Here is a 21,925-nt window from a genome sequence, read left to right as displayed (position 1 = left end):
TTCTCATTTTCTCCAGAGAACTTGAGGGAATAGGGGACCTGTGTATAGAACTCCCTTATTTCATCAGGGATAGCCCCACAATATTATCAGTTAATGCTATTGCCCCCAGTGTGGGGGAGGGGAGGAGAGTGAGGAGCAGAAGGAGGTTCAGGGGAGGATTGTCCTGTTGAGAGAGCCAGACTAAAGGGTATTTTGGAAAGCAAGGGACAAGGGAAAAGGAGGAAGTAGTTCTAGCTAAATTTTTTTGCTAAATCAGACTATAATCCCCTCCATCAAAAGAATAATAATTGACATTTATATTACAAATAATTCACACAAGTAAAATAAAAATATTTTAATATTTGAAAATAACTTTTTCAAAACCACATTGTGAAGCAATCAATGGGATTATTTTTATACACATTCTAAGGATGAGGAAACTGAGGCTCAAAGAGACTTCTTCCTAAGCACCCAGATTATAGGTATTAGAGACAGAATCTGATCTTAAGTCTTCTAATGGTCAGAGCTTCTTGTTCAATTCTAGTAACCACATTTTATTCAGAGTAGGGTAAGATGGTCAGAGGACTGTAAGATGATGCCATTACACGAAGAGTTGGTAATGTTTAGTCTTGGGGGTGGGGCAGGGAACCACTTGGGGTGGGGCAGAAGATAAGATTGATAAGTCAAAATATTTGAACGACTGTCATGAGGGTGGGAGAGGAAGATTTGTTCTTGTTGGGTCCCCCCAGGGGAGAAGTAGGAGCAAAGGGTTGCAGTTTCATAGGAGCAAATGTAATCTTGCTGTAATGAAAGAATCTCTTGATTAGAACTATCTGAAAGTAGAATGTGATGCTTCAGGAGGAAGTGGGCTCCCCCTTGATAGAGGTCTTAGAGTAAAAGATGCTGAAGAAGGATGGCTGGTCTGGTATAGGATGGACACCAATTACTCCTGAAGTTTCTTCTAACACTTAGGTTCTATGGTTCTGTGACACCAGGGTCAGTCTATTTTCCTCATATAACTTAGCTTATCTAAGAAGGCAAGATTGATGTCTATGCTTCTTCCCTTCCAAATTACCTATGTGACTTCTTTCACCCTCTAAGACTGCTGCTGCCTTTGACATTCATTTAACCTGTTCTCAACTGGATGAAAATTCTGGAAGGCAGAGAAGTGCAGTTCCAATAGCACCAGATTTGTTGCCAAAAAACCTGGGATTGAACTACAGCTCTATTGCTTATTAATTGTGTGAACCCAGATAAGTCATTTAATCTCTCTCAGTGATTGCAGGGTCATAGGTATTAGAGCTTTTAGAGAGCTGAGAGACCGTCTAGTTCAATGTGTTGACGTTAAAGATGAGGAAACTGAGGCCCAGAAATATTGTGACTTGTTCAAGTTCATATAGCTAGTAAGTAGGAAGGTCAAGGTTGGAACTGATATTTTGTGATTCCAAATCCACCATCCTTTCCACAACACCATAGCACAAACCATGATCAAGAGATGCCACTTCAAAAAAACCAGCAAGGAGTCAAAACAGAAATCTTCACACCTGTAGCCTGAAAAGTTTGCCATTGGTCCAGTTCCTAATCTATGAAATAAAAGGATTGGACTCTATGATGTTTGAAGATCTTTTAGCTCTGAAATCTTTGTGATCTACAAGCTTTCTAGAGAGGCGGCATCATAAACTGGCAGAGAGACATTAAGCTAGACCTTAAGTCACAGAGGCTTGCACTGAAATTCTTCCTCTGGCACTCACTAGCTATGTGACCATCCACAAAACATTTAAACTCTCTCAGACTCAGTTTCCACATTTATAAAATAGAGATAATAATAGTGTCTGAGCACCCTCCACATTGATCTGTGAGATTCAAATGAGAAAATATATGCCAAATGTTTTGAAAGCCTTAAAGAGCTACATAAATAGTAGTTGTTATTATTAATAATAACATGAACAAAGGAGAAAATTCTAAATGGGTGCATATAGTCCTGGTTTCAGAAAGTCCAGTTCCATAACCGGAGAATCATGAACCCAAAAAATATCTCCTGATATGAAGGACTTGGGAACTATTTAATGTCTCTCACAAATTCACTCTGGTTTTATTCCTCTTATCACTACCATCCATCCTTAGAAAATTTAGTTTCTGGATCATTTACTATGACCCAGGTGACTCCTAAGAGTATCAACACAATGTTCAGGCATGTCTGACTCTTTGTGACCCCCATTTGGGGGTTTCTTGGCAAGATACTGGCATGGTTTGCTATTTCCTTCTCCAGCTCATTTTACAGATGAAGAAACTGAAGCAGACAGGCTTAAATGACTTGCCCAGGGTCACACAGCTAATAAGTGTCTGATGCCAAATTTTAACTCGGGAAGATGAGTCTTCCCAATTCTGGGTCAAGCATTCTATCCACTGCTCCACCTACCTGCCCCACCTGGGGCACATTCCACTCCCTCAAAAGGGTTGCCCTAGCTCTCCTGAAAGCACGTAAGGTAAAAAGTCATCAAATATAGGCTAGGTTTTATTTTTTTCAATACCACAAAAATATAGGGAAAGTGCACACTTGAGTCCATAGGCAGTCTAAAAATTGACTTCCCCTTTTCCAGTGCCCTACTTTATTGTGTTCTTTCTTCACTGCTGCTGCCACCACTTGTCACTAATATCTACTTCTGGATTCCTATAGTACCAGTCTGTCCTATTACTATCATTACCACTGCTGCCTCACAATATCTGCCCTCACTCATGAAAGTGTTATAGTCCTTTTGGGATAGGACAGCACAGGTTACCATGCCTATAGACTCTGGTGCATTTCTATTTCTTTCAGTAAGGCCCAGGTTTGGAATTGTTATTCAGTCATTTCCAGTCATCTCTGACTCTTCAGTACTCCATTTGGGGTTTTCTAGGAAAAGATACTGGAGTGGTTTGCCATTTCCTTCTCTGGCTCAGATGAGTAAAGTAGGGCAAACTGGCTTAAATGACTTGCCCAGGGTCACACAGCTAGTGTGTGGGGAACATGTGTCTATATGACTGAAGAGGTTAAAGAAAAATGATGATGGTAGGGAACCATAGGTTTCTAGGGGTGGTCAAGACCCCAAAATACCAGCAGGCCAAGTCCTGCTGAAAAATTCGACTCAAGCCCTCTTAGCCAAAGAAAAAGACAAAGTTTATTAGGGATTCACCCCCACCCTTTGTGACACCTGTTTTCACAAGTGGGCCAGATTCAATCTACTGAGCTAGATTGAATCTGAGCACCTTCATGGAGGCAAGATGGAGATTATACACACAAAGATTGTAGGAGGGATTGAGGGGTGGTCTGGGGTGACTAGAGGAGGGGTTTACAGAGGGCCTTGAGGAGGAGTCTAAGGGGGAGGAGATGAGGTCAGACTCCAGGGACTGGGATGAGGTCAAGACTCCAAGGTGGGGAAATAGCTGAAGGCTACCTGGATATGACAATGAGAGAGGTAGGGTAACTGGGCTAGGGTATAGATATTTTGATCAGGATTAAGGGTGGGCTAGGCTAGGTGGAGATTTGGTCCTAATGATAATGTAAGTCTTATGGCCTGGGGAAGACCAGATCTGGTTGGAAGATTCAAGGGGAGTTCAAGGGGGCTCCCAGAGACTGTATTCCAGGTTCAAGGGAGTTCCCAGAGACTGTACCCTCATCATTCCCCCCTCAAACAAATAGGACCCAAATTCTTTTGGGGTCCAAGGGGATTCCGACAGTCTAAACCCCATCATGACTTCAGGCCTGGCACTCTATTCACTGTGCCACCTAGATGCCTTTAGGTTTAGAATACTTGAGATATTTAACACATTTCTTCCTTTTTCACTCAGACCCCACAGCTGTTCCCTGAACCCAGAAAGACTATCAGATAGGTGTGAAGACCTCTGATTCATCCTTCTCACCCAAAGGTCCCAGGTTCTTACTGCTAACCAAGCTAGAGTAATTTGATTTCGTTAATCTTTTGCCTGCCCTAAGACTCAAGCAGTATGATCCCCATGTGGTCAACATCTCTCATTGATTCTTTTGGAGACTCATAAAATGTGCTCAGACACTTTTCCACTTGCCTTTCTTTTTCTCCCATGACCCCTCCCAGGGACTTGGGTAGGATGACTTTCAACAAAGACTTAAGAAAACTGGTGAGTAAAGGGCCAAGCTGATGGCTCCTGCAATTATCAAATTGTTAGGTGAAAGTGGCAAAGCCAAGATTCAAACCCAGATACAGTGACAAAAATGCATGCTGCCATTATGTGGGTCTCACAGAGACACTCTATGCTGGTGTTGACATCTGAGTTGACTTCCTAAACACAACATCTAATTGTTGAATCTTCTCACATGTATAGGAACAGAATGGGGATGAATCACATTAGCAAGTTAGCAAGAAATAATCTGCCAAGGTGCTTTTCAGATTCAAAGTGTTTAGTCAACATACAAAAACCCAATGTGAAAATGAATCTATTTAATCCAAATAAATTCAACAAACACTTTTTAACATCAACTCTGTGCAGACCACTGTTCTCAGCACTGGTACGATTCTATCAATAGTCTCAAAGAAACCTGTTAAATCATTTTGTCCTCCAGTAATGGCTATCTGCCTGTGTCACTATCCAGACACCTACATCATGAAAAGGGCACTAGGTCTAGAGAAAGAAAACCTGGATTCTGTCTCTGAACATTACTACCTATGTAACTTTCAACAAGTCATTTAACCTCTTACAGCCTCAATGTTGTAATCTGCAAAATGATGGGGTATAGCCCAGGAAGACATGGTCCCCTAGGTCCATGTTAGGAGTATCAGGACAGCAAAAACCACCATGTAATGACGAAACAAATTTTTATGGAATGAGAATAAGGTTAAATGGGATGCTGCGGGGATACTTTCCTAGATCATCCCTGGGTTTGCCACCCAGACAGTCCCATATGTCTCCAGGCAATTGCTCCAGTTAAAGGGGCTCAAGCTTTGTCCCTCCCTTACTGAGCAGGGGTGGGTGGTTCTCCTGACAAGTTGCACAAAGCTGTTACCACTATATATGAAACTGAGTAATACCCTTTTTAGTGAAGATACTATCCTAAGTAAAATCTTCTGCAAATTTTGTCTTCTCTTTCGAGATGTTGGAGATGTAGTTGGGATTTAAGCAGTTGATTTTGTAGGATGACTTCGAATCTGGATTCTGCAAAGTGTCTCTAGTTGTAGCCAGCATCTATCCTCCATCCCAGCAGTTTCCTAAAGTTTAAAAGTTTAACCTGACAAAAGGCAATTGTGCAGCAGTGTTCTATCCACAGAGAAATACACCAGCAGTCCCTTGTCCCAGCTCTGGCCTCTCTGGGGATTCTTAGAGCAAAATCCTGCAAAGACTGAAAGGCAGCTTCTCAGTGGTCAGGGTATCCTAAGGGGGCTTCTGCAAATCTGCTTATACTTCCTTCCCATTAGTGACATTTCCTGTACAGCTGGGGACACAAAATTTCCACCCCTGTCTCCTACATATGCCATCTTGGGTGTAATCTCAGACAGTCCTGGGAGGTGGTCTGAAGGAGACCTCACCAAGGCCTACATTTTCCTTACCAGCTATATCTTCATCCTTTTCATTCCCACCCCGACCCCCACTGCTCAGCTCTCCCCATGGCATTTTCTGCTATTTCTCTATGTTTGCACTATTGTTTTCTACAAGCCTGGGTACTTGAAATTATCTGTTGACACCTCCTGCCCGAGGAAGTTACGTGGCACAGTGAATAGAGTGCTGGGCCTGGAGTCAGAAAGACTCAACATCCTGAGTTAAAATCTCTCCCCAGACACTTCCTAGCTGTGTGACCCTGAGCAAGTCACTTAATACTGTTTGCCTCAGTTTCCTCATCTGTAAAATCAGCTGGAAAAAGAAATAGCTAAATAAGTCAGTATCTTTGTAAAGAAAACCCCAAATGGGGTCACAGTTGGACAGAACTGAACACTCTCCTCTCTTCACTATTTGCCTGGGAAGGTATCAATAGCTCTCTTGGATGGGTGCAAACTAAAACAGAGGGAGAACCTTTGGTTCACTTTTATTATGAAGTATTTAGAAAATTCCCTAAATCCTACAATGGATAAGACTAAATGGTTTCAATGGTCTCTTCCAGAACTAAATTCCATGAATTCAGTAACAGAATCCCCCAAAGACCACGGCTCTTATTTCTCTTCGCCATAATCTAGGAACCATTCTGCTCACTTCCTTGTTGAACGAATTACCTATAGATCCCATGCAAACTGCCCCAAAGTTCAAAAAAGTTGTTATACTTTTTTATTCAGTTCTTTCTTTCACTGAAAATCACACTACATGTCTCTGACTTACTGAATAGGAAACAAATCTAAAACAATGGGAGAGCTAATCATTCTTCTCACCCTCACAGGTTAGGAGGAAATGCTGTCAGAGGCCAGGAACATTTCCCACACAGTAACTGAATTTATCCTCCTGGGTTTTCCGAGCCGCTGGGAAATTCAGGTGCTACTTTTCTGTCTATTCTCTATGACTTACGTTCTGACTATCCTTGGAAACATGGCCATTGTCTGTGCTGTCTACTGGGACCTCCGACTCCACACTCCCATGTACCTGTTGCTGGCCAACTTCTCCTTCCTAGAGATCTGCTATGTCAACTCTGACGTGCCCAATATGCTGGCCAATTTCCTATCTAAAACCAAAGCTATTCCCTTTACTCGATGTCTTCTCCAGTTATACTTTTTCTTTTCCCTGGGTACCACAGAGTGCTTATTTCTTTCCATCATGGCATATGATCGTTTCCTAGCCATTTGCTGCCCACTGCACTACCCCACCATCATGACCACTAAATTCTGCAGTAACCTGGTCATCTTTTGTTGGGTATATGGTTTCCTCTGGTTCTTGGCCCCAGTAGTTCTTGTCACTCAGCTACCATTCTGTGGTCCAAATGTTATTGATGACTTCTTATGTGACTTGGGGCCATTGCTGGCCCTGGCTTCAGCTTGTGTCCCTATCCCAGGGACTGTTGTTATATGTGGCTCCATGAGCTCCCTCCTCATCTTTGCCACCTTCTTCTACATCATTGGATCCTACACCTTAGTGTTGAGAGCTGTGCTACAAGTACCCTCAGTCTCAGGCCGGCGGAAAGCCTTCTCCACCTGTTCTTCACATCTGGCTGTAGTTCTTCTGTTCTATGGTTCTGTCATGATGACATACGTGAGTCCAGGCTCAGGACAAGCAGAGGGGATGCAGAAATTCACGACTTTGTTCTACTCTGTGATGACCCCTCTCTTCAATCCCCTTATTTATAGCCTCCGGAATAAGGAAATGAAGGAGGCCTTGAAAAAAGTCCTAGGAAGAGCTTGAGAACTGGCCATTGACATTAATAGGCAATCCCAAGGACATTTATATTATTTTATCCATACATGTGGTTTAATCACTATGGGGTGTATGGAAAATCCCTAGTATAGTTAATCCCCTCTTTGATACATATGACAACTCATTTATAACTTATGGTTGTAGAGAGCTGTCTGGGGATTTTAGGAGTTAAATGTTACAATGCCCATTGTTACATGACTAACATGTGTCACAGAGTGGACTTCACCTTGGGATATACTGACTATAGGGCTAGAGCTCTTTAATAATAATAATGATGATGATAATAGCCAACATTTATATAGCACTTACTCTTTGCCAGGCATTGTACTAAACACAATTTTTATCTCTTCTGATCCTCACAACAATCCTAGGAGATAGGTTCTTATTTTTATCTTTATAAGGAAACTGAGGCAAAGAGAGGTTAATTGACCTGCCCAGGGTCAAACAGTTAGTAAGTATTTGAGGCCAGATTTGAACCCAAGTCCTCCTGGCTCCAGGTCCAGTATTCTGTACACTCTGTCACCATGTAGCTGTCTCTTTTCCCTGTTCCATGCTGTCTCTGAAATCCAAGACAAATTCAAACAGCTCATCTGTTAGGTGAAGGATAAGAGGATCAATGAGCAAATGTGACCCACTATAGGAAAGAAAAAAATCTAAACCTTAAAGCCTGAGATTCCATGTATGCATTACTGATAATCCATTATCTAGATAGATGAAGAATATTCCCCGAGGTTCTAACTATACCTATATGTTCTGAGAGAATTGAACCTGATTTATAACATTCGTCCCACCTGTCTACCTTGGCCCTTCTATATGCATTCTGACATATCATTGAAATAGTGTACATTTGTGCATTTCTTCTGGAGGGTCTAAATAGACTACATAATGCCCTCTCTTCATTTTCCCTGTGGACACTCATGGTGAAGAGAAACACTTTCAAGAAAAAGATGGCACCAAAATGAGGAAGGGCCAGATCACCCATTAGCTACTAAGTAGTACAAACAATATATTTTAGAATATCCCTATCAGCACATCTGAGGAATGCTTCCAAATGCCATCCTTGAACCTGTCCATGAGCCTGCTGAGAACAAGAGGAGGTCATAGACTGAATATAAGCTCCTTGAAGGCAGGGGATATTTTGCTTTTCTATTTTTATCTCCAGTAGCTATAATAGGTCTTTGTGCATAGTCAATGTTTTGCATTTGTTGAAACAAATTGAGTCTAATACCTTCTGTAACTCCATCCTATTGTTAAAAAACTTTATCCTAGACCTTTTCATCCTTCCCTGCTTCTATCTTCTGGTATTCATGAAGACTTGGTTTCCATGAGAATACCTTTGAACCTTCAGTTTTGTATTCAGGAATGTACCCTCTCTTATGTATCCTCTTGACATACTGGAGCAAAAGTAGTAAGAGTACCCCTTCCTGCCCATTTCCATTTCCATGTGCCCACTCGGTCATTGTAATTCAGCAAAATTTCCTTGGTGGTTTCTGCCCTCTATATATATGTCACCCCTACCAGAGTGGCAGCTGTCTACTAGTCCTTCTCCCTCATTTCTCAGGTTAAACACTTCATTCGCAATCTTCCCCTCCACAATAACCCAGGCCCTTATATCATATCCCTCTTGACTCTAGGGTAAAATATAAAATTCTTCTCTTTGGCATTTAAAATTCTTTTCAGTCTAGCTCCAACCTAATTTTTCAAGTTCATCAGACATAACCTTCCCTTCATGAACATTGCATTCCAGTCAAACAGGACTACTTGGTCTTCCAAAATAAACTATTTTTCATCTCCTATCTGTGAAATAATATTTGTAGAAACATTTAACATATTTCCTAGCCCATTGTAGCCTCTACATAAATGTTCTACATAAATGCTTCTGTACCCATCACCAAGTTATAGAATCCTAACTTTCCTTAAAAAAGTTAGGATTCTATAACTTGGTGATGGGTATAGAATGCATTCTAGGAATGAAGTACAGCTTAGGGAAGGGGAAGCATTTATATAGAACATTTATGTAGAGGCTACAATGGGCTAGGAAATATGTTAAATGTTTTTACAAATATTATTTCACTGCGGTGTCACCACTGCCTTTATGAGGCCTGTCTTGGTTTTTCCAGTTATTATTGCTCTTCTCTCCCCCATTCCCAAGAAATTACTTTGACCAAATGAGAAACCATTTTAGAGCTTCTGAATATCCTTGTTTTAAATATATTGTCTGAAGGCAGTCTAGGAGTAGGAAAAGGGCCATCTCCCTTGTTAAAAACAACATTTCAATCAATTAACATCACTGGTTGTGGTAACACCAAAGTGACTTGACAATAGCAGAACCCTTAGAAGCATTCTCCGTAGGAGTGTATAGTGTTAATCTTTTAGCTATGCTTTACAAAGACAGGACAGATCAGCAACATGATGAAGGAGTCACTTTGTGTTCCCCTAAACTAATGAAATGGAAATGTCTGCCATTGGTATATCCCATAGCACAAAGCAAATATAGTTTCACCAAAAATGAAAAAAAAATCACCTTGCTCGTAAGATTATGTTATATAGAAAAAGCCAAAAAATTAAACATTGAAAGATAAATATAATTTTAATGACAAGATTGGCATAAAAAAGAGATATGAAAATGCACATCTCTCCCTTCCTTGCAATTATCTAAAACTATGAATGTGAAACACTGCATATAATGTTGAATTGAATAGACATGTGGGTTAATTTCCTGAAAGAACTTTTTTTACTCTTTTTTTAGTCTTTGCTCTTTGGGATAGTTCTCTACATAATGTTTTGAGGAAATAAATTGGAAATCAAGTTAATACAAAAACAGTATACATCAATACATTTTAAAAGAAAAAATCACATTAGCTAAAATGGGTATAGATTATTCATGAATATGGTGTAATAAAAAGTGTTTCGTTCCCTTTGACATCTTCAGTATTTTGTACATTTTGTATTCCCATAATTATACTTTCCAATGATTTCATGGATCTCAAGAGCTGAGACAAGCCTCAGCATCATTCATTCCTGCCTACGTCTGAGAAGAAATTCCATCTATAAGATCCTCATCAATCAGTTACCCAGTTGCAGCTTAAATATCTCTATCCATATAGAAATCACTCCTTGGCAGTGAAGTTTGAGCCACTGAGGTCCAGTGAGAAAGGAGCCACTCATTTTCTCAAGTTTTATTGAGTCAAAATCTGCCTCTTTACAATATTGACACTTTGTTCTTAGTTCTCTCTTCTGGGACCAAGGAGAACAATTCAATCTTGGTTTTATATATCTACCTTTCAAACACCTAAGCAGAGATATCATTCCCTCCCACTGAGCCTTCTCTTCCCTTCTAGAGAAGATTTTTGGCAAAAAGAAAACTCTTTCAAAAGTTCAAAGATTTTTAAACTGTCTTTATATTTGCCTGTTTAGTGGTATTCAACACAGAGCAACATGTTGATTATAATTCAATTCAATGAAGATAGACAGAGAGACAGAAAGATGGATAAAGAGGGATATAGATAGACAGATAGATAGATAGATAGATAGATAGATAGATAGATAGATAGATAGACAGAACCAACATTTAAGTGTTTACTGTATTTCAGGTACTGTGCTAAGTGCTGTGAATACAAATAGAAGAAAACAAGATGGACCCTAACCTCAAAAAAGCTTACATTCTAATAGTGGAACACAGAACAAAAAGGGGAATTTGAAAAGGAGTTGGGTAGAAAGAGAAAATCTGTGTAGAAAAAGACAGCTGGACTGGAGCTCTTTCACAAGGTCGGTCAGATTCCTATAAAGAAATGAATTTGAGCAGATTTGAGAGAGTCAGAAATCATGAGCAGTCTATGTGGTGCACATTTCTGAGCCAGGAGAGTCTGAAAGGCCAAAGGCACAAATCTGTAGGCTTGGAGAGTGCTCGCCATGCGGAGCTGCTCCAGACCAAAGCAGAAGCGGACGGCCGGGAAACCCACATGGAAGACGGGCTGGGAGAAAGCTGGATGCCGGAAACCAGTGGAGATCCCCAGGCCCCCCAACACAGGACGGCAGTCTGTGGAAGTGACCAGAGGCAGCGCAACTCCACTGGCCATGAAACACTGACTCCTGAGGCTTGCAGCCTGAAGGAATGAACTCCTGGGAGACATAATGGCTAGGTAAACGGCTCTAGTCCCTCCCCTCCCCACCCAGAGAATTCCTCGGGGGAAAAAAAGAAAAGAACACTGGAACACAGGAGAAAGAAGTGGGGCTTCAGGGATCAAATAGTAGAAGTTCATTAGTCCCAGAGGGGCAGAGCCAGCAGGGGTCAATGCCAGAAGCCCTGATGTAATCTTGCTCCCCCAGGGGAAGTACTAGACATCAGCTCAAACAACAAACAGCTGAGACCATTGCTGAAGAGCAACAGTGCTGGAGAGCACCCCTAGGGAGTGAGAAGTCAGGGAGCCAGACCCCTCCCCCACACCTCAGGAAACTGAAGGCTATAACTCTAGACTCACAATCCCCAGAATAAAAAAAGCTGGGACAGAGAGCCCAGAGCCCCAAAGGCAGATATTTGTTGTAAAGCCAGGAAAAGCAAACCAACATGAAGAAGAACACAAAAAAAAGGCAAGGACCATTGATACTTTTTATGGAGACAGGCATGATCAAAATACCAATTTGGAAGAGGGTAAAAATGACAATATAGATACATTTGATACCTCCAAAGGTAATGTGAACTGGTCTCTGGCCAAAAAAGCATTGCTGGAAGAGCTAAAGGAGGATTTTAAAAACCAAATTAGGGAGGTAAAAGAAGATGAAATCAAGTCCCTAAAGGATAAGATTGGCAAAATGGCTACGGAGATTCAGAATCTAAATAGAGAAAATGACACCCTGAGTGGCAAAATCAACCAATTGGAAAAGCAGACTCAGAAGCAAAATGAAAACACTAACTCATTAAAAATTAGAGTTGAGCAAGTGGAAGCTAATGAATCTATGAGGCACCAAGAAGTAGCAAAACAAAATGTAAAGAATGAAAAAACAGAAAAAAAAGTGAAATAGCTGTTTGGGAAGACAACTGACCTGTAAAATAGATCCAGGAGAGACAATTTAAGAGTTGTTGGTCTACCGGAAATCCATGAGGAAAAAAAGAGCCTTGACAGTATCTTCGAAGAAATTATCAAAGACAACTGCCCAGAGGTCCTAGAACCAGAGGGCAAAATAGTCATTGAAAGAATTCACTGATTGCCCCCTGAAAGAGATCCCAAATTGAAAACACCAAGAAATATCATAGCCAAATTTCAGTATTACAAAGTCAAGGAGAAAATACTGCAAGCAGCCAAAAAGAAACAATTCAAATATCATGGAACTACAGTCAGGATCACACAGGATCTTTCAGCTTCCACATTAAAAGACAGGGGAAATTGGAATATGATATTGTGCAGGGCAAAGGAGCTGGGACTGCAACCAAGAATCAACTACCCAGCAAAACTAAGCATAATTTTTCAGGCAAGGAAATGGACGTTCAATGAAATAAGGAAATTCCTGACCTTCCTGATGAAAAGACCAGAACTCAATGGAAAATTTGATTTCCAAATACAAAACTCAAGAGAGACATAAAAAGGTAAACAGGGGGATACACCGCCACAAATCTTATTAATCAATAAGGGCAAATTATTTGCATCTTTATATAGGATTATATCATCTTAGGTATGTTTTATATATAGACATTTGTATGTCAGTCTTGAGAATGGTACAGCCATTATGACGATTGAAAAGGATACACATAGATTGTGAATGCCTGTATAAAATAATTGATATAAGGATAAAAAACATAAGAAAGAGATGTACAGGAAGGGCTATGAGAGAAGAGGTAAAGAGGTAGTAGAAAAAGGTAAATTATATCAAATTAAGAGGCACAAAAACATATTATAGTAAAGGGAAAGAAGGGAGGGAGAAGAGCAGTATTTGAGCTTCACTGTCATATGATCTGGTTCAAGAAGGGAATAACATACCCTGATAAATATAGAAATCTAACTTGTCCTACAAAAATGGGTTCATGACTTAGGAGTAAAGGCTGATACTGTAAGTAATTTGGGAGAGCAAGAAATAGTTTACTTACCAGATTTATGGAAAAGAAAAGAATTCATGACCCAAGAAGAGATAGAGAGCATTACAAAATGCAATATGGATAATTTTGATTATGTGAAATTGAAATGTTTTTGTACAAAAAAAGCCAATGCAACAAAAATTAGGAGGGAAGCAGAAAACTGGGAGAAAATCTTTACAACTAGTGTCTCTGATAAAGGCCTCATTTCTAAAATATACGGGGAACTGTTCCATATGTATAGGAATACAAGTCATTCCCCAATTGAGAAATGGTATGAATGGGCAGTTTTCAGAGGAAGAAATTAAAGTTATCTACAGGCATATGAAAAAATGCTCTAAATCACTACTGATTAGAGAAATGCAAATCAAAACAACTCTTAGATACCACATCTCTCCTGTCAGATTGGCTAAAATAACAAAACTGGAAAATGATAAATGCTGGAGAGGATGCGGGAAAATTGGAATATTGTTCCATTGCTGGTGGAGTTGTGCGCTGATCCAGCCATTTTGGAGAGCAATTTGGAAGTATGCCCAAAGGGCTATAAAAAATTTCATACCCTTTGACCCAATAATACCGCTTCTAGGGTTGTATGCCTAAGAAATTACACAAGCAGGAAAAGGACCCTTATGTGCAAAAATAATTACAGCAGCTCTTTTTGTGGTAGCTAAGAATTGGAAATCAAAGGGATGTCCATCAATTGGGGAACGACTGACAAGTGGTGGTATATGAATGTAATGGAATACTATTTTGTTATAAGAAATGGGGATGATACCGACTTCATAACAACCTGGAAAAACCTACATGACATAATGCTGAGTGAGCGGAGAAGAGCCAGGAGAAGATTATACACAACCACAGATATATGGATTCTGTGAGGACCAACCCTGACAGACTTCACTTTTCTCAGCAACACAAGGTATGAAGACAACTCCAAAGGACTCACGATGGAGAATGCTATCTACATCCAGAGAAAGAACTATGAAGTATGAATGCAGATTGAGGCACACTTCATGCTAGCTTCCCCCCCCACCTTTTTTTTTCTTTTTCCCTCTTTTGTTTTTTTTTTTCATCCTGTTTCTTCTTTTGCATGATTATTTCATTGATCACAGTTCTTCTCCATAACTTGACAAGTTTGTCATTTAATTCAATGTGAAGTTATATGTAGAAGCTATATGGGATTCCATGCCACCTTGGGGAGGAAGGTGGGGAGGGAAGGAAGAAAATCTGGAACTCAAAATTATGTAAAACTGAATATTGTAAACTAAAAACATAACAAAACAAAACAAAAAACAAGGAAGCAAACAAAAAACAAAACAAAAAAAAACCCAATGCATTAGTATTCCAATTTTCCTATGTATTCTTCAACATTCATCATTTTCTCATTTTATCCTATTAGCCAATCTAAAAGGTGTGAGGTGGCTTCTCAGAATTTTGATTTGAATTTTCTAATCAATAGCAATTTAGAGAATTTTATATGACTATAGATAGCTTTAATTTCTTCACCTGAAAAGGGACAACATCACATAATGTTCATAGCATTGTATATGAAGATATATGGTATATATGTAAATATATGCGTATATATGAAGAGGTGTGTGGGATGTTCAGGGAGGACTAGCTCCCCTTCTGTGAGGTCTTCCTGAGCCCTTTTCAAGATTGTTCATACACATTTGGTGTTCACCCATCACCCAACTCTCACCTGTGGCTCCAAGAAGCTGTGGATACCTAGCAGCCACACCCCAGTAAAACTGTCTCAGCAGACAAGCTAAATCAGGTTAAGGGTAGCCAAGAGGCCTCCAACCTGTTGGTGACTTAGGAGGATGTCTACCCAAAGTATGTCAAGACTTCCCCTGGTGATTGAGCAGATGAGAGCAATTTATTCCAATGGCCATGAAGGTGGCTGAAGCAGGCACTGTGGAGTACCTAGAGTTTGGTGGGACATTGAAGATACCAAGACCATCCACTGAAACTTGTGCCATTGCCAGTCATCCTGACTTCTGTCTTGCATAACAGCAAGCACCCTGGCACACCCAGGATGGCCTGTTAGCACATGCTCCTTGATCTATTTTTCTAAAGGAAGGCAACTTTTAAAGGGTTCAACAATCTTAATTTAATTAAAAATAAGTAGAAAATACTAGGAGAGAAGCTGGCACAGAGATCAACACACAGGTTTCCAACTTCTGAACAAAGGAATACAACCACTTACATACACCACCAGATAGGAGAGCATCAACATCTGAGTTGGGGAGGGGGGGGTGTTAAATGGCTACTCAGAATTCTGTCCAGGAAATCAAAAGGTAATTCTCATGGGCAAACCCCCAAAGGAAAAATTCACCTCAGAACATTTATTTATCCAATTTCAGCTAATAGACTAAGGACCAGAAGGTATCACAACCCTCCTGACTCAGTGCCTAATTAGCTTAGTAGCAGAAAGCCTTCCTACAAGCAAGCCTTCCCATAAGCAAGCCTCTGCCTAACCAAGCTCCTGCGCTCCTGCTTAGGCAAGTTCCTCTCCTAATGGCATCTATGTGACTCAGGATATATCACAAAAGGGCCAGAGTTCAAAACATCAAGACATCCATCATTGAATACATGTGGTCATGTAAGCCTATTAATGGGTGGGGAAGATCTTATATTCCATTAACCCTACATCTTGCCACTGGACTTCAATGACTCTGGAGAGAGAGTGAGGCTGACAACTTTGCACAACTCTGCTTCACTTAAATCCAATTCACATGCATGTCAAAACATCACCTGTAATGTCTTCTTGAATAACAGAAAATGAACAACAGCAATAACAACATATGAAGATACAGATTCTTGTATTCAAGTCCCATTTTCTGCCTTTTAACTCTGTGAGTTGGGGCAAATCATCCCACTACTCTAAGCCTTAAGAAATTTTCCCCTATCTCAAATGGTAATTTGCTTCCCTGTGATTCCCACCCATTTTTAATGCCATTTTTACTCTCTGAAGCCACTCAGCACAAACCCAACCCTTCTTTCACATGGCATCTCTAGATGGTACTTCCCAAAATGCTCACTTTTCTCCTTGTGCCCTTCATCAGACTAGTGGAAATTCTATCTTAGGAGGTCAAACCAATGAGTTGCAGCCTTCCTCAGGTTCTCTGGACATTTGCAGTATGCAGCACATGGAGTGTCTATAGGTTATCCATTATGCTCACCACATGATCAGCCCATCTGTTCTTTTGATCATGCACTTGTTTTGTATTTTTTGCACTGTTTCTTTCATGTAATCTTTTTTTTTGGATGTGTTGCACTCTCTGACCATTTTATCCCCATTTTACAAATGGTGAAAAAGAAGTTGTCAGAGGTTATGTAACTTAACCACATATCTAGAAAGTATATGATGGCAAATTCAAGCTCAAGTCCTGCTGAGCCAAGGGCCAGTGCCAAGACTTCAAGGAAAAGCAGACAAATGAAAAAATAGATAAAAAAAATATAATGGATTTAACAACAATTTGGCCAGCAGCAGCTGTTGAGGTGTAAGACCCAACAAGACCAGCAACAAGAGCTGCCAACACAGGTTCTTTGATCTGATTTTCTAAGGAAAGAAACTTTAAGGGGCTAACAATCTCAGTTTAATTAAACATGCATATATCATTCACTTAGTTCTGGAGGAAAAGATCAGCCCCCTGAACTTCAAGGCAAATAGAAACAGAAAGTAAAAACACCAAGAGACAGACCTTGTGTAATTCTAATCATAATTCATACTTACTGGAGAAACACCAATGTCTGTCTGGGTTATCAAAGCCAGGGGCAGTTAAAATGACTTGTCCAGAGTCTCAACACTCCTTCCATGAGTTAGCCCCAGAAGTCAAACACCAAGCTCACCTCAGTTATATCCTGTTTGGAGCCCTGAGAGCTCTGACCTCACCCAGGATGGGTGTGTGAAATTTTCCTATCCCCAGTATCACATCATATACAATTCAATGATTCTCCATTGTCTTGATGCTTAAAAACACTCCAAAGCAACAGATCCCATAGTACCTGCCTAATTCAAACAAAGAACAGTGAAAAGATCCATTTTGCTTGCCATTATATTTAAAAAGCAAGAATCATTAAAGGCACTTAAGAGAAGAAACAGCAAAGAGAAGAACACCCTGATTACCATTATAGTGGAAAATATGGTTCAGGAGTAAAGAATGGGAAAATCTAAACGCATCAAAAAAGTCTCATTCTCATACATCATGAAGATTTTATTCAAAAAAAGATATGGGAGACCCTGGACATGGCCAGAACGATTAGTGTAACACTCCAAAAAAGAAGAGAAAACCAGTATATGTTAACAAACAGAAAAGGGCTCATTAATATTGTAGGAGTACTGCATATAGTAGGTATTCAATAGATGTCTTCCTAACTAAAATTGCATTAAAATCATTCTGGAGATCAGACCCCAGGGAGGTCAGATACCCAAGGAAAGGAAATAATTGGCAAAATTTGTCCCCTGGCATGGTTTTTCTTGATCTAATAAATTAATCCCTCAAGGAGAACAGTTGAGGGGGGAATAAAAGATGGAGCATGACCATAGCCTTATATTCTCTCCCGCCTCTAGTAAACACACTGGGAGATTTTCACACTAATCCAATTCCCCTCTTGACCCTTTTCTGTCTTCCTTTCAGAATCTCAATGTTACAAAGAGAAGAGAAGGCTGAGAATGAGAACTATGAGAACCCATACTTTGATCCAGGAAATAAAGGGTGCAACCAGTGATTGAACCTGACCAAAAAAGCAAAATGTATCTTCCTGTCCAACCTTTCACTATTATCGTACTTACCGATCAACTGGTGATTCCAGGTGAGTGGTGCTCTTCCAGACCTGATGTAACAGTCAAATCCCTTCCAAGCATACCAAATTTAACTTCTATATATCCCTATCAGGTCCTTAGGTACTACCAATATGCTTATGTCTGCATCCTAAGGTGGAGGGTCATTGAGAAACACAATATTATCATTACCACTAACCCAGTTTTTACTTCCTACTACTTGTTGGGACCATCTGGTTCTATACCCAATCTCTCTAGGATCCAAAGACCAAAATGCCTTCAATATCATTTTACATGCAATGGAAATTATATCCCTCTTTCCTTCCTCTTATTCTTTGTCCTCCTCTTTCAAGGAGAAAGAACATAGATTGGTCTGAGGCAGGATTTTAATCCAGCTCTTTCTGTCTCCAAGTTAAGAGTTCTTTCTCCCCGCTATATCTAAACATTAACCAACAAACCCCACATGCGTGCTATATTTAGGAAATATGTCCAAAAAAGAGTGATAGAACATCTCAACTTTTATTGTATCTGACTAATCTATTTCTTTTTCTCAAGTAAGAACAGTACTTATGACAACAAGAAAAAACTTCAATTGTATAACTTTTCTCAGTTTGCAAAGCACTTCACACATATGATCTCATTTGAACCCTATAATATCCTGTGAGGTAGGTGTTAAGATTACCCCTATTTTAGATAGGAAGAATTTGAGGCTTATTGAAATTGGGTATATATGGTAACTGGCAAAATTGAAAATAGAAATTCTCCTTACTCTAAGTCTTGCATTCTTTCCTATATTTGCATGTCTTTGTACTTGTCTCACCCAGGAAAAAAAAAATCTGTATATGAAAGATTTTTAGACAAAAAGCATCTAAAATGGCCCAGCAAAGTGTAAAATGTCAGATAAATAAGAAGTGTATGGCCTTGCATATCATTAACAAGAGAACACAAGATGTATGTTGCACGGCACACAAGAGGTTCCCTTGGGACACTGGGAGAAGTCCTTCTTGTTGGTTATGTAAAGAAGGCATATTATGGGAAAAGGCTAGTGAATCCAGTACCTAGTACCTAGGTATGAGACCTTTAAAGGGTCTAAACCTAGCAGTGATACATGTGGTAAGAGTAAGGTGAGTAAGTACAGGGCAAGAAACATCTAAGGAGAGGAAGTATAATGTAGTTGCATAAGCCCCTCACACTCAGCCTTTTTTGTGAAATTGTATGATACATGAGGAGGTTCACAGATGTCTGTGCTGTGCTCAGTACTTCTTGAGCTCTTGCTGCTCTGGAACATATACCCAACATTCATCAGATTGGTAGAGTCAAAGAAAGTTTGATTAGATACAGACTATCACTGCCAGTTCAATGTTCTCCATATTTGCTAATAGTCAATTGGCATGAATTAAGTGCCTACTATGTGCCAGGACCTGTGCTAACTTCTGCACCTGGAGAAGACTGGCAAATGAAGGGTACTGCGACTTCATGTCAGTAAGCATGGTTTTATTCCATCAGAGAAGCCCAAATTTAGTGAATATGGAGGTGAAGTAAAATTATTTTACCACTGCTTCTGATTCTAGGAAAATCTGCAGCTTGTAACAAGAAGAGAGTTAAAGTTAATAATCATAACAATTCAAAGTAAAGGATTAGGAAAAGAAGTCATTGAAATGAATGTCACTGACTATAACATTCAAATATGAAAAGAGTTTAGGCAAATACTTTCTCCCAACTTTCAGGAAATTGAGCCCTGTAGCTCCTCATAGAACCATAGCAATAACTGATATTTAAACTGGTTGTCCTGAAAGTCGTAGTGCAGTTTTAAACTTTAATAGCTGAAAATTGAACTAAGGTTTTTGGGACATCCTGTCTAGCAATTCGAAATTTGAGAATTACTTCATATCTATTATTTCCTTGACCCTCCCAACAACCCTGAAGCTAAAGTCACTATTATGTCCATCTTACTGATGAGGAAACTGAGGATCAGAAAAGCTAAGTGATTTGTCCATGGCCACACAGCTACTAAGTGCCGGAGGAGGAATCCAAACCCACATCTTCCTGGCTCCTTGTCCAACATGCTATGCATTGTAACACCTTGCCTCTGTAGGGATTGAAACTTCCCTCCCAATTTGCTCATCTATTTATCAATAAACCCTTTCATTAATTAATTAATTAATAAAACAAATTTGTGTTTTTGTTTTGTTTTAGCTTATGGGCAAATGGATATTTATAGTATCTACAATGTCTCCAACAATATTGCTGGTTTCATCCTCCTTGGATTCCCCTGTCGTAGAGAGAACCAGCACCTCTTCTTCTCACTATTATTCATCATCCATATTCTAACCCTTTTGGGAAATGGAGCCATCATCTGTGCAGTGGTCCATGATCACATTGTCCAAACACCGATGTGTATACTACTGGCCAACTTCTCCTTCATAGAGATTTGGTATGTTACTACTGTCATCCCTAATACGTTGATCAACTTCCTCTCTGAGACCAAGGTCATCTCCTTCTCTGGCTGCATCATTCAGTTCTACTTCTTCTTCTCTTTGGGTATCACAGAAGGTTTTTTCCTAGCAATTATGGCATTTGACAGATACTTAGCCATCTGCTGGCCTCTGCATTATCCAACTATCATGACAGGACGTCTCTGCACAAACCTGATGATCAGTTGCTGGGCACTTGGCTTCCTCTGGTACCCGGTCCCCATCATTATCATTTCGCAGATGTCCTTTTGTGATCCTAAGATTATTGACCACTTTGCCTGTGACCTTGTAACATTGCTAGCTCTCACATGTACCGGAGTCCCTATGGTAGAGCTCACTTGTTCCACCTTAGCTTCTTTGAACCTGTTTGTCCCTTTTGGATTCATCATGGGAACGTATGCCCTTGTTCTGAGAACCATGATGAGAGTCCCTTCCACACCAGGTCGCTGAAAAGCCTTCTCCACTTGTGGCTCTCATTTAGCTGTGGTGTCACTGTTCTATGGATCTCTGATGGTAACGTATGTGAAGCCAACTTCTGGGCATGATTCTGGGACCCAGAAGATTGTGACTCTCTTTTATTCTGTTGTCACCCCATTCTTAAACCCTATGATCTACAGCCTTAGGAATAAGGAAATGAAGGAAGCCTTGAGGAAACTGCTGTGGAAAAGAGAGTTAGAATCTTAATATAAGAGATCCTTAAGGGAACAGCTAGTGTGAGTGAGAGAGGGGAATTTTGCCTAAGGATGCTTGCTTGTGGGGAATCCTGAAGGAGGGAAGGCTTGGGGATCACAGTGCTCCCTGCATTGGTAATGTGTATAAACTTCTTTGTTATTATGGTGGATTTGGCTTTCTGGCATTTGAATAAATGTCTTGGTTTTATCTTTGAGCAGGAGAGTCTGTTATATTTTGTGATGCAAACCTGGGAATATGCCTGCATATTCATGGTATCTTATTGGCGATATAATGGGACATTTTATAAAGTCAATGATCTTCTCTCAGGTATTTGCCTAATAGTGGAATCTCTGGATTAAAGGCTATGTACATATTAGTAATGTTATGTTTGAGTTATGTTTATTCACATATTTCCAAAATTGTTTTCTGAAATAGCTGTACTAATTCACTAACCCTCACAATGTATCAGTATGCCTGTCTTTCACCCTGCCAACACTGACTATTCCCATTTTTCATTATCTTTGCAGTTTACTTGGTGTGAGGTGGTACCTCAGGGTTGTTTGATTTGTATTTCTCTTATTTTTAGTGATTTGGAGGATCTTTCCA

The 21,925-nt window shown here is 40.0% G+C and overlaps 1 protein-coding gene and 1 pseudogene across 1 annotated transcript; both read left to right on the top strand.

Annotated features, from left to right (window-relative positions):
- Nucleotides 1-6,366: 6,366 nt before the first annotated feature.
- LOC118829737 (olfactory receptor 11H6-like) lies at nucleotides 6,367-7,308 on the top strand. Its single transcript, XM_036736633.1, has one exon. It carries the CDS (start codon nucleotides 6,367-6,369, stop codon nucleotides 7,306-7,308), a length of 942 nt encoding a protein of 313 aa, XP_036592528.1.
- Nucleotides 7,309-20,380: 13,072 nt separating this feature from the next.
- LOC118829736 lies at nucleotides 20,381-21,331 on the top strand (annotated as a pseudogene).
- The last annotated feature ends 594 nt before the right edge of the window (nucleotides 21,332-21,925 follow it).

This window comes from Trichosurus vulpecula, chromosome 8, assembly GCF_011100635.1.
Source record: "Trichosurus vulpecula isolate mTriVul1 chromosome 8, mTriVul1.pri, whole genome shotgun sequence".
NCBI lineage: Eukaryota > Metazoa > Chordata > Mammalia > Diprotodontia > Phalangeridae > Trichosurus > Trichosurus vulpecula.
Note: the sequence above shows the minus strand (reverse complement) of the source record. Positions and strands in the feature narration are given on the sequence as shown.

Excerpts from the sequence above, each read along its gene's own strand:
- LOC118829737 (XM_036736633.1), top strand. The coding sequence starts at position 6,367 with ATGCTGTCAGAGGCCAGGAACATTTCCCACACAGTAACTGAATTTATC.